Below are 13155 nucleotides of genomic sequence, written 5' to 3'. Positions count from 1 at the left end.
TACCTCAAAAAATAAGAAAAGTCTCAAATACACAACCTAACCTTACACCTAAAGGAGCTAGAAAAGGAACAGCAAATAAAGCCTAAAGCCAGCAGAAGAAGGGAACTAATAAGTGTTAGAGTATAAATAATTTATAGGGAAACAAACAAACAAACAAACAAAACAGTAGAACAGATCAACAAAACTAAGAGCTGGTTCTTTGAAAGAATTAATAAAATTGTTAAACCCCTAAGCCAGACTTATCAAAAAAAAAAAAAAAAGAGAGAGAGAGAGAGAGAGAGACAGAGAGAGAGAGATGGAGAGAGAAAGGACCCAAATAAATAAAATCACAAATGAAAGAGGAGAGATCACAACCAACAACCCAGAAATACAATTATAAGATAATTTTATGAAAAATTATATGCCAACAAACTGGGCAATCTGGAAGAAATAGATAAAACTCACAAACTACCAAAACTAAAACCTGAAGAAATAGAAAATTTGAACAGACCTATAACCAGCAAAGAAATTGAATCAGTAATCAAATTGGCTATTCTTCTCAAACTGTTCCAAAAATAGAAATGGAAGGAAATTTTCAAACTCATTCTACAAAGCCAGCATTACCTTGATTCCAAAACCAGACAAAGACCCCACTGAAAAACTATAGGCAATATTCCTCACAAATATGGATGCAAAAATTCTCAATAAGATACTAACAAATTGAATCCAACAGTACATTAAAAGAATTATTCACCACAATCAAGTGGGATTTATTCCTGGACTACAAAAGGGTGGTCCAATATTTGCAAATCAATCAATGTGAGATACCACATTAAGAAAGGATAAGAACCATATGATCCTGTCAATAGATGCAGAAAAAGCATTTGATAAAGTACAGCATCCATTCTTAATAAAAACCCTCAACAAAGCAGAGATAGAGGGAACATAGCCTCAACATCATAAAGGCCATATACAAAAGACCCACAGCTAATAGCATCCTTGATGGGGAAAAGCTGACAGCTTTTAGGGATAAGGAATACCACAGGGGTGTTGACTGTCACCACAGTTATTTAATATAGTACTGGAAATCCTAGCCTTAGCAATCAGACAACAAAAAGAAATAAAGGACATCTAAATTGACAAGGAAGAAGTCCAACTTCCACTATTTATAGATGACCTGATACTCTATGTAGAAAACCCAAAAGATTCCACCAAAAAATTGCTAGAACTGATACACGAATTCAGCAAAATCACAGGATATAAAATCACTGTACAGAAATCTGTTGCATTTCCATACGCCAATAATGAAGCAGCAGAAAAAGAAATCCAGGAGTCGATCCCATTTACAACTGCACCAAAAACAATAAGATACCTAGGAATAAACCTAACTAAAGAGGTAAAACATCTGTACTCTGAAAACTGTAGAACACTTATGAAAGAAATTGAAAGGGACACAAAGAAATGAGAAAACATTCCATGCTCATGGATTAGAAGAACAAACATTGTTAAAATGTCTATACTACCCAAAGCAATCTACACATTTAATGCAAACCCTATCAAAGTACCACCAGCATTTTTCAAAGAACTAGAACAAATAATCCTAAAATTTGCTTGGAACCAAAAAAGACCTTGAAGAGCTAAAGAAACCTTGAAAAAGACAAGCAAACTGAAGGTATCACAATTCCAAACTTCAAGCTATATTGCAAAGCTGTAGTCATCAATACAGGATGGTACTGGCACAAAAACAGACACAAAGATCAATGGAATAAAACAGAAAACCCAGAAATGGACCCACAACTATATATGGCCAACTAATATTTGACAAAGCAGGAAAGAATATCCAATGGAAAAGTGTCTCTTCACCAAATGGTGTTGGGGGTGCCTGGGTGGCTCAGTTGGTTAAATGTCTGACTCTTACTCTCAGCTCAGGTCATGATGTCACAGTTTGTGAGACTGAGCCCTGCAATGGGCTCTACGCTGGCAGTGCAGAACCTGTTTGGGATTCTGTCTCTCCCTCTCTCTGCCCCTTCCTGTTCACTTTCTGTCTCTCAAAATAAGTAAATAAACTTAAAAAAAAAAAATGGTGTTGGGAAAACTGGACCACTTTCTTATACCATAAAACAAAAATTCAAAATGGATGAAAGACCAGAGTTTGAGAAAGGAAACCATCAAAATCCTAGAGGAGAAAGAACACAGGAAGAAAACCATCAAAATCCTAGATGAAAAAGAACACAGGAAGCAACCTCTTTGACCTGGGCCAGAATAATTTCTTACTAGACATGTCTCAGGACACAAGGGAAAGAAAAACAAACATGAGCTATTGGAACTTCATCAAGAAAAATCCTTTTGCACAGTGAAGGGAACAATCCACAAAACTGAAAGGCAGCCTATGAAATAGGAGAAGATATTTGCAAATGACATATCTGATAAAGGATTAGTATCCAAAAATCTATAAAGAACTTATCAAACTCCATACCCAAAAAACAAATAATCCTAGTAAGAAATGGGCAGAAGGCATTAATAGACATTTTTCCAAAGAAGACATTCAGATGGCCAACAGACACATGAAAAGATGCTCAACATCACTCATCATCAGGGAAATACAAATCAAAACCAGGATGAGATACCACCTCACACTTGTCAGAATGGCTAAAATTAGCAACACACAAAACAAGAGATGTTGACAAGGGTGTAGAGAAAGGGGAAAACCTCTTAACTGTTGGTGGGAATGCAAACTGGGGCAGCTACTCCGAAAAGAGTATGGAGGTTCCTCAGAGTTAAAAATAGAAATACCTATGACCCAGCAATTGCACTAGTAGGTATTTACCCAAAGGATACAAATGTACTAATTTGAAGAGGCACATGCACCCCAATGTTTATACCAGCATTATCAACAATAGCCAAATTATAGAAAAAGCCCAAACCTCCATCAACTGATGAATGGATAAGGAAGATTTGGTGTGTATATACAATGGAATATTACTCAGCCATCAAAATGACTGAAATCTTGCCATTTGCCATGACATGGACAGAGCTAGAGTGTATTATACTAAGTGAAATAAGTCAGAGAAAGACAAATACCATATGATTTCACTCGTGTGGAACTGAAGATATAAAATGATGAACACACAGGGAAAAGGGAAAAAAAAGAGAGGCAAACCATAAGAGACTCTTAACTATAGAGAACAAACTAAGGATTGCTGGAGGGGAGGTGGGTAGGGCAGGGGATGGGCTAAATGGCCTATGGGTATTATGGAGGGCACTTATGTTGAGCAATGGGTGTTATATGTAAGTGATGAATCACTAAACTTTACTCCAGAAACCAGTATTATACTATATGTTAATTAACTGGAATTTAAATAAAAATTTGAAAATAAGTAAATAAATAAGGGGCGCCTGGGTGGCTCAATCAGTTAAACATCTGACTCCTGATCTCAACTCAGGTCTTGATCTCCGGGTCATGATTTCATGCCCCAGGATGTGCATAAAGCCCACTTAAAAAAAAAAATTATATATATATATAATTAAATAGATATATAAAAAATTATATATGTGTATATATACATTATATGTATAATGTATATATACATACACACACACATAAATATATATATAAAATAAACTCTTCTTACTACTAAAAAAAAACCATATAAAAATTGTGCAGCAGAAAGTATGATAATTGAAATAAAAATTTCAGCAGCAAGGGTTAAGAGCAATGGTAGACTATTAGTAGTTAAGTTTTCAGGGAGTCAAATGTTACACATGGATTTTCAACTGCACCAAGGGAGGGGCCAGCACTCCAACCTCTGTGTTGTTCAAGGGTCAAGCATTTATATACTACACACTCATTATGTATATGTATATGTATGTGTGTGTGTGTGTGTGTGTGTGTGTGTGTGTATTTTAGCTTTTTCCTTAAGTGATTATTCTAGAGATTACATTTAACATCTTGAATACTTACTTATTTTCAGTGTATACAAACACTTTCAATAGCATACAAATATAATTAAATATTACTTAGCCCAAAAGAATGCAGTACTGAAATACATGTTACATTGTGTATGAACTTCAAAAACATTTTGAATGAGGCCAAACACAAAAAGTTACATATTGTATGATTCTGTTCATATGAAATATGCAGAATAGAGATAATCAATTAGACAAATCAATAAGACAGAAATCACATTAGTGGTTGCCAAGAAGTAGGGGGAAGGAAAACGAGGAGTGACTGTTTAATGGACACATTTTCTTCTGAGTTGATGAAAATGTTTCTAACTAGAGATGACAGTCACACAACAATGTGAATATACTAATACCACTGAATTGTAGACCAAAACAGTTATTTTATTATCTGAATTTTATTTCCATAAAAAACTAAATATCAGAACAACCCAGAAACAGGTACTAATTTAAGCTCAGTAAAATTTAAGTAAATGGCATGGCTAAGGACAGATCATTAAAGGTAAGTGAGTGGGAGAAACAATATGAAGTTGAAAGCCTAAAATAAAAATACTATGAACACTGATAAACTGTAGGACAATGAAACAACTGGTAGGTATTAGGAAAAGTGGATCAAAAACTAAGAGATCCAAATATTAAAATCAAAATATGAATAGTAGCACTCAACTGAGGAACCTGGACTATATGGAGGTGAATGAGACAAACAGTATTTTAGAAAGATGAGTACAGCAGTTGGGAAGTCCAGCAAGGACTTAGTAAGTAGGACCAGAGTAATCATGTAAAAGGTTGTTGCTATAATCAGGGAATTATAAAAAGAAAACACATTTACAGTATTATACATATATTTATTGAAAAAAAAATCCACATAGAAGTGGATGTGCACCTTGTGGAAAGTGAGAAGAAACAAGATAGGCTTTAAAAAAAAATTTTTTTTTAATGTTTACTTATTTATTTATTTAGAGAGAGAGAGTATGAGCAGGGGAGGGGCAGACAGAGAGATACTAAAAGAGAGAATCTAAAGCAAGCTCTGGTGCCACCAGCACAGAGCCAGATGCGGGGCTCAAACCCACGAACTGTGAGAACATGACCTGAGCTGAAGCCAAGATTCGTACACTCAACTGACTGGGACACCCAAGCACCCCAGAGATAGATATTAATAAGAAATTAAAAAGTTATAATTTGATAACCCACTGTATATGTGAAATGACTGAGAGATCTATTTCTAAGAACTCAAAAACTATCAATTGGAAGGAAAATGGAAAGATATTCTTGGAAAATTTTTCTAAGAATTCAAGAATTACACATAAAAGGAACAATGGGAAGTGGATTTATTTGTGGAAGAAAGCTTGGTTTGGTGTTGAAAAACTTCAGATTCTGCGGCTACCAAGAAACACCAAGTGCAAAGGTATATTAAATATTAAGAGATCTGGACTTGCATATTACATGAGAATATGAGAGTCAAAATCTCATGTTCTAAAAACACAAAATGAGAAACAATGAAATCACTTTTTAAAATCTTCAAACATTTTAAAGTTCTAATTGAAAATTCTCAACAGTATTAGTAAAATAAAGTTTAGTAATTAAACAACACTACTACTATTAGAAAGACCTGCTAAAGGAAGAAAGAGGACTAGTGTTGTTCTAAATTACAAAATTACTACAAAGATCTTATTTTAAAAAAGTCTAACTTCAAAAAAAATTAACAATATAAAACCAAGAAAAAGAACTTTTAGGCTGAGAAATATAAACATAAATTCTAGTCACTTTTGGATGCAATTTATAACTAGAAAACAGTCACTTTTCATGGACCACTTTGCCGTCATTTGTTTGCTTGTTTTTAATGTTTATTTCTTTGTTTTTGAGAGAGAGAAAAGAGAGCACACACATAGGGAAGGGGCAGAGAGAGGAAGAGAATCTCAAGCAGGTTCTGTGTCCCCAGCATGGGGACCAAGCCCATGAACCTAGAGATCATGACCTGAGCCGAAATCATGAGTCAGACACTTACATGACTGAGCCCCCCAGGCGCCCACCTCATTTGTACAATAAACCTCTGTAAGTGGTTTGCAAACTCATCATCTATAGACTATGCTCCAATTTCAGAAAAGCCTAATAGAAACCATACATTTACCTACGACAGAATGAATGTACTGATAAAAATTTCCAATTTCTTAGTTTTGGAATAAAATGAATTACTACAGCATGTTATCATGTGTTCAATTCAGTCAATTAGAAGCTCTGGCACTGCATGTTAATATATAGTTATATTTAATAAAAAACGAAGTAGCAATTATTAACAAACATAAATTAACTAACATCTTTATAACATATGATCTGTGGGAGGAAGTGGATTAATATAAACAGAATCACTTACAATAAATATTATTTGGTACTTATGCCATGCTAGATACTACCAGCCTTTCTTCAGTGACTAAAAAATATTTAAAAACCACTAAGATAGGTTTGAAGCTCTATTTTGGGTTGAACTGTGTATATGTGCCTCAGAAGTTCATACATTGAAGTCTGAACGCCCAAGTATCTCATAATGTGACTCAATTTGGAAATATGGTCTTTAAAAAGGTTATTAGTTAAGATAAGGTCATACTGGGGTAGGGTGGGCCCCAATCCAAAACAACTGGTTTCTTTGTAAAAAGGGGAAATTTGGGCACACACAGGTAAACTGCAATATGAAGACAAAGCCAGTGATCAGGATGAAGCTTCTACAAAGCAAGGATGCCAAAGACTGTCAGTAAACCATCAGAAGCTAGAGGAGACACATGGAAGAGATTCTCTCTTACAGACCTCAAATAGAACCAATTCTTCCAACACCTTGATCATAGACTTTTAACCTCCAGAACTATGAGACAATACATTTGTTGCTTAAGCCACCAGTTTATGGTACTTTTTTATGGCAGCCTTAGCAAACTAATGGAGACTACTTTTACTTCTAATATTTGGAAAATGTGCCCTCAAAAATAAGTTACAAAAATAATGACACGAGTATACAATTCAAGTCAGTATACAAACCTGTAGTTCAGTAATAACTGTTTTATGTCTCTTGTTGCATTCAATCTTTTCCACTCGTGTTTTCAATTCTGCCAAAGTCTTATCAAATACAGCACACTGTAGCGCACACAATTTTTCTTCTAGCAACCACTGTACAACCTAAAGAGATACACATTTCTTTGTTACAGCAAAGAAGGCATTTCAGCAAGCAGCAAACTGTACATATTCTTATGTACTAATAAGACGGTACTGATGGTATTGATTAGTTTAATGAAAAACATGCTGGCATTCATGACACAATGTCATCTGCTGAAAGCCTGCACTTCTACAGATGTAATATCTGCTATGATACAATTATACTAAAAATAGAAAATTTCGAGAGGGTGAAATTTTATAAATAAGTTTAAACTGAAGTTTTAATATTTATTTCTTGTATCTTCTACTGTGATTCAAAGGAAATCAATTAAAGGAAAGGACCAGTTTTTAAAATTTCTAATCTGTTGCAGATGATATTTTTTGAGACAGTAAGAACGTCACTGCACTATGAAATTTCTATAAAATATTTCTGAATGCCTACTCACAATTTACATATTTATCTTATTTTGGATCCATAACAAATAGAATAATACATAGTGCATGTCCACGGTCCATACTTGAGTAATACTGTTGCAGAGGAGTAAACTCTCAGTACACAGAAGTTTCAAATAGAAGTTTCAAAATTCTTTCACATGCCTATCTTCATATTTGTAACAACGCTATAAAAAAGACTAAGTAAGCATTATTAGTTCCATATGACAAATTTAAAAGTTGGAAGGAAAAAAAAGCTACTTTTTATTGCCTCACTATTCTTTTTTCAATGTGTATATTTATACTATATCTTAATGGAAGGACATTAGCCTAAAACCTAGATTAGTTATAATTTCATCATTAAATTTACAAGACCTTAAAAAATTAATTTCAGCTGAGTTTCATATTCTTCTTTAAAAGGCAGTTTTCATACATATCTGTTAACACATTTTGAAAAATATATCAAATGCTATGTATTTTCAGTATTTCTAACTCTAGCTTCATAGATTTGGCTGACGTTTCCTAAGTCCACATTTTAAATACTCCCTTTCCCTAGTCATTCTAAAGCTCTGTCCCTATCATTTTTAATACTAAGCCTAAAGTACATAACAAAGACTTACAATATAGGAACTTACAACCATGAAACCAGCTTGTAACAAAGATTAAAATGTTAACATATAAGACCCTAATATTTCCACTAGAATAAAGTTCAATATAGAAGAAAAAATAAAATCTTAAAAAAGAATCAGAAAGTTTTTTAAATTATTGAGAATAATAAGCTCAACTATTTTTGTCAAGTTCTCTCTATGAAAAACCCAAATATACCAGTAAAATACAGAATAATGTCAAAAACCTAATAGAATAAAAATAGTCATGTTTTTTATTTAATACGGTTTTTGATTTATAATCTGTAACACCTTTTGTAGCTTCTGGTTAATATCTCCCTTGGCTGTAATCTTCACTTGAAATTCTGCCTCATATTCTTCTTCCATGTATCGACGACGTTTGGACTGTACATTGTCCATGTCCTCTGACTTAGAACGCTTTCTTCTGGAAAATTCACCTGAGAACAAAAAGCATAATGATTAATCAGGTTTTTATTATAGACCTTAATGCCTCTTCTCCACTCTCAGCAAAGTATTATTCCTACCTATCACAACAATACCATTCTCAATCAGTTATTTTATGAATTGTTTTTGAGATTAGAAAAGTGTGGTAAGGGCACCTCGTGGCTAAGTCAGTTAAGCATCTGACTCTTGATTTTGGCTCAGGTCATGATCTCACTGTTCTTGAGATCTGCCCCTCTCTGCCCCTCTCCAGCTTGCGCACATTCTCTCTCTCTTTCTCAAAATAAATACACTTAAAAAAAAAAAGTGAGTAGGTAGCTTCTTTGCTCTGAGCTTCAAATGATTTCCAATATACTAAACAAGAACTTCTTAAAGGCTGAGCAATGTACAATATAAACATAAATACTTTCCTTGAGAATCATCTAAAATATGAATATGATATGATATGAGAAATCAGCTTATATTCATTCCCTTTCCTAAACTTTATAGTGCACATGAATCCTTTGACAAAATATATTATTCATTCTCATGTCACAGGTTTCTAACAACTGCATAGCTTTAATTATTTAATTCTTCCTTTTCAGTATATTTTTTTCTCAGTAAATTTAGAAAAAAATTCTTAATCATTAGCTTTAGAAAAATAACATAAGAATATTCTTAATATATTCTAATGAATGTCAAATAAATAAAAATAAAATCAATGTCATTATAGAAGTCAATTTGGTAAAGATATTCAAAGATCTTCATTTAAAAATTTTATATTTCATATATTGGTAACATTCATGAGATCATAAGCAAATTTTATTACCTGGTTTCTTTTTCAATATATAAAAAGTAAAAATACTAAAATCTCCACTTACTAAATGGAAATGTCCTTATGTAACCATAACTATCCCTCTTCACTTTTCTCTATATCCATATAACTATGTGCCTACTCTTAAAATCCAATTCTCTTCTATAACTTCTCTTGTAATCATAACTTATATGTCATACATGGAAACCAGAATGACAGGGAAAGATATAGAACCTAGGTATCCTGACTTCTAACCCCATGATAATCTTATAAACCTAATGACACCCCATTCCATCAATTCCCCATCTCATGAAGCTTAAGTACCTTAAGGAGACTAAGATACATAATTTCATTTGTTTATATCACTCCTGAGAAAATTATTAGTCCCATACTCTAAATATAAATCTTACACAATTTATCTCAAGACATTCAGATAGTACTTTACTAAATATTAAGCTTAAATCTTTCTTATGGAACAATGAAAAGTATAAATAAAACACTGAAGTATATGAAATAATACTTTCAAAAATCCTTGGGTTAGCTCTCAAGAAAATGATTGAACTGTGTTTCACTTAAACTAAAAACATTTTTTAAGTCATCTCATGGAAATTAAAGTATATTTCAGAGCCTTAAAAGAAGAAACATTGAATTACTATTTTTTTTAAACAGATCAAGTTTTTTGTACATGCTTACTTTTCTCAGAAGGTCTTTCATCTTCATTTATTACTTTCTCTTCTTCCTCAGGTTTGCTGTCCTTTTCGTCAGTTTCTACTTCTGCTGTAACAAAAATAAAAAAGGAAATCTTACTTACATTAGCATTCATAGCAGCTCATTGTAATTTACACTTTGGTATTAACTACCCTGTCAATAAACTTTTATAAAATCAGTCTTGGGGTGCCTGGGTGGCTCAGTCGGTTGAACGTCCGACTTTGGCTCGGGTCATGATCTCATAGTTTATGGGTTCGAGCCCTGCATCAGGCTCTGTGCTCACCGCTTGCTTAGAGCCTGGAGCCTGCTTTGGATTCTGTGTCTCCTTCTCTCTCTGCCCCTCCCCCTAGCATGCTTTGTCTCACTCTGTTTCTCAAAAATAAATAAATGTAAAAAAAAAAATTGTTTTTTAATAAAATAAAATTGGTCTCAAAATGTGACATTTTAGGAATAAAAAGAGAGCACAGAATGCCCAAGTCCACTTTTAAAAGCTCTTAATGTGGAAGAAAATTCACACTATAGATTTTAAAACAAAGAATTGGCTTAGTAATTTACTGTCAACGGTAGGTTAATAAAATGCGAAAACTATTATAAAGCATTTAGACTCCATTACATTCAATTATTAAAACTAAAGTACTGTAGTAGTTGTGACAATTACAAAAAAAAATTACAAAGTACTGGCAAATTCAAAACACCTAAAATTTTAATGAGACAAATTAAATCATTAAGTTATTTTAATGGATATGAGATAGTTTATAAAATGGAAATGGAAAAACTACCCTAAAGATAAAGAAAGCTTAATTTAATTGATGCCAGTGCCAACAACTGAGTTAAGTGCATGACATACATTACTTCATATCCTTAGTATAATCCTATACATTATTTCTGCCATCATATAGATGAGAAAAGTCCAATGTACAAAAAGGTAAATTTTCATTAAGGCATATAATAAAATATAACTAAAGAATGCTACCAAAAAATACTGCTAAAAATGTCTATACAATTGCATTATTAACACAAATAAACTCCCAGAGGTACCAGAAGGGTCTTTAGTAAATCAATCTATATCTCCTCAATTAACATAAACATCAAATGGGGGAGAAGAACAATTCACTAACATGTTTGGGTATCTATTTTTCCTCCTTATATCACTGCAACTGGCTCCCCAGTGGTTTCAATAATGCATGGTGTTTCCTCATATTCTGCAACCAAAATTAAATAAGTAATCACAAGAAATATAGCATTATATAAAGATTTTGATAAGGCATTTCTTCTCCAAACAGCAAAGTTTAAATCCCAACAACCTGATGGTAGAAGTCAAGGCTAAAATGACTGAAAAGACCTTTTAGGTGAAAACAGGATCATTGATGAACCTATTAATAAGACCCTTAAGAATATTTTTTTCACGCTAAGGTAAAACAATAAATCTGTAAACCATGACTATAGTCAAAACAAAACAGTTAACAGAGCACATAAAGATTATTAAGACTATTTTTTTAAGTAAGCTCCATGCCCAACATGGGGCTTGAACTCATGACCCTGAGATCAAAAATCACATGGCTCTACCCACTGAGCCAGCCAGGTGCCCCTACTAAACCAATTTATAAACTTTAAAATAAATTAAAAAAAATAAAAAGCATTAGAAAATTAACTCTCCATTTACTATGCTCATTGGAAATATCTTAAGATCCTATCCTTCAACTCCAGTTTCAATGAAATGAAAATTTGTTTTGCTCCCTTATAGATCACAAACTCATTACAAAGCATTATTTTTCTATATATAGTTTTCCAAATCCTCCTGATTTTAATACTGAGGGTGGTGATTCTTGAATTTCTTAGTACCCAGTTTCCAGAGACACAGAGTAGCTGGACTGCTTGAGATGAAAGTTTATAGAGTCTTTATTTTCCAAATTATGATACCACTCAAAAAACAAATTTCACTTTTATCAATAATGCCACATTTTGCTGATATGCTTTGTGAAGTTGAGAATCTTTATGTTTATTGGCTATTTGTATTTCCTTTTCTATAAATTGCCTGTTCATCAATGTCACTTCGCTAATAACAATTAGGAAGGGATGCTGGAAGACGAAAATCAAAATTCAACTGAAGAGTAATTAGGAAAAGGAAAATATAGTGTTAGCCTATTACTGTAACTTGAAGAACGGCTCTGAAAGAGAGGAAAAAGATGGAACAGGAGCTAGAGAAAAAAGAGTCCATAACGTAAGAGTGAATGGAAGACAAACTATTATGTGTACCTCCTCTACTGCTGCCTGAACTTTTCCAGAGAGAAATTTTTATTTTCCTAGCCTTCTTAATAAACAGATTATGATTTTAGTCATCTGGTAAACATCAGTTATCATACAGTACTATGCAACAATATGACAGTGTCTTCAGGCCTGCTCAGTGTATCTGCAATACTTTTTAGGTCTTTCTTTTACTATTGTAAAATTAAAATGGTTTTCTATTTGCTTTCTGGTATCTTTCATTATTTTTTGTTGCTGCTCATAGCCATCATAACTGCTATATTTAAGACAGATTTGCTAAAGTGCCTGAAATGACAGAGGTTTATATTTTCCTGTTAGTACAGCAAATAAACATTAGTAGCTAGAGGGAAGAGCCAGAGTTCAGTACTTCAATTTATAACTCTGTTCTGAAAACATTAAAAATTAGTCAAGAATTGAAAAATGAAAGTAATACCTCAGAAGGTACAAAGCAACAAAAATGACATGTGCTACAGTCCCTCCTCATTTGCAGGGGCTATGTTCCAAGACCCCCAGTGAGGGTCTGAAACCATGGATAGAACTGAACCCTATACATTTTTTTCCTATACATACCCACCTATGATAAAATTTAATTTATAAATCAGGTACAGGAGATTAACAACAATAACTAAAAATAATTATAATAGCATACACTATTATATATAACGTATATGATTATATATTGTATATAACTATATATATATATGTCTCTCTCAAAATATCCTATTGTTGTGTACACAGTTCTTGTGATGATGTGAAATGATAAAATAGCCATGTGATGAGAGGAAGTGAGGTGAAATATATATATATATAATT

General features: G+C 33.0%; 1 protein-coding gene across 5 annotated transcripts in view; it reads right to left on the bottom strand.

Annotated features, from left to right (window-relative positions):
• The window catches only part of LOC102964041 (activating transcription factor 7 interacting protein), a 120849-nt gene that overhangs the window by 51014 nt on the left and 56680 nt on the right, over positions 1–13155 (bottom strand). For 4 of the 5 annotated variants that reach the window (XM_042991801.1, XM_042991799.1, XM_042991803.1 and 1 more), the window contains exons 3-5: positions 10063–10146; positions 8427–8572; positions 6964–7101 (exon numbers count right to left, since the gene is read on the bottom strand). In XM_042991801.1, coding sequence (XP_042847735.1) covers positions 6964–7101; positions 8427–8572; positions 10063–10146 — 368 coding nt within the window. The remainder of the gene's footprint in view (positions 1–6963; positions 7102–8426; positions 8573–10062; positions 10147–13155) is intronic. The other variant, XM_042991800.1, reaches the window with a different exon arrangement.

Source organism: Panthera tigris, chromosome B4 (assembly GCF_018350195.1).
Source record: "Panthera tigris isolate Pti1 chromosome B4, P.tigris_Pti1_mat1.1, whole genome shotgun sequence".
Classification (NCBI taxonomy): domain Eukaryota; kingdom Metazoa; phylum Chordata; class Mammalia; order Carnivora; family Felidae; genus Panthera; species Panthera tigris.
This window is presented reverse-complemented; position numbering and strand designations above follow the sequence as displayed.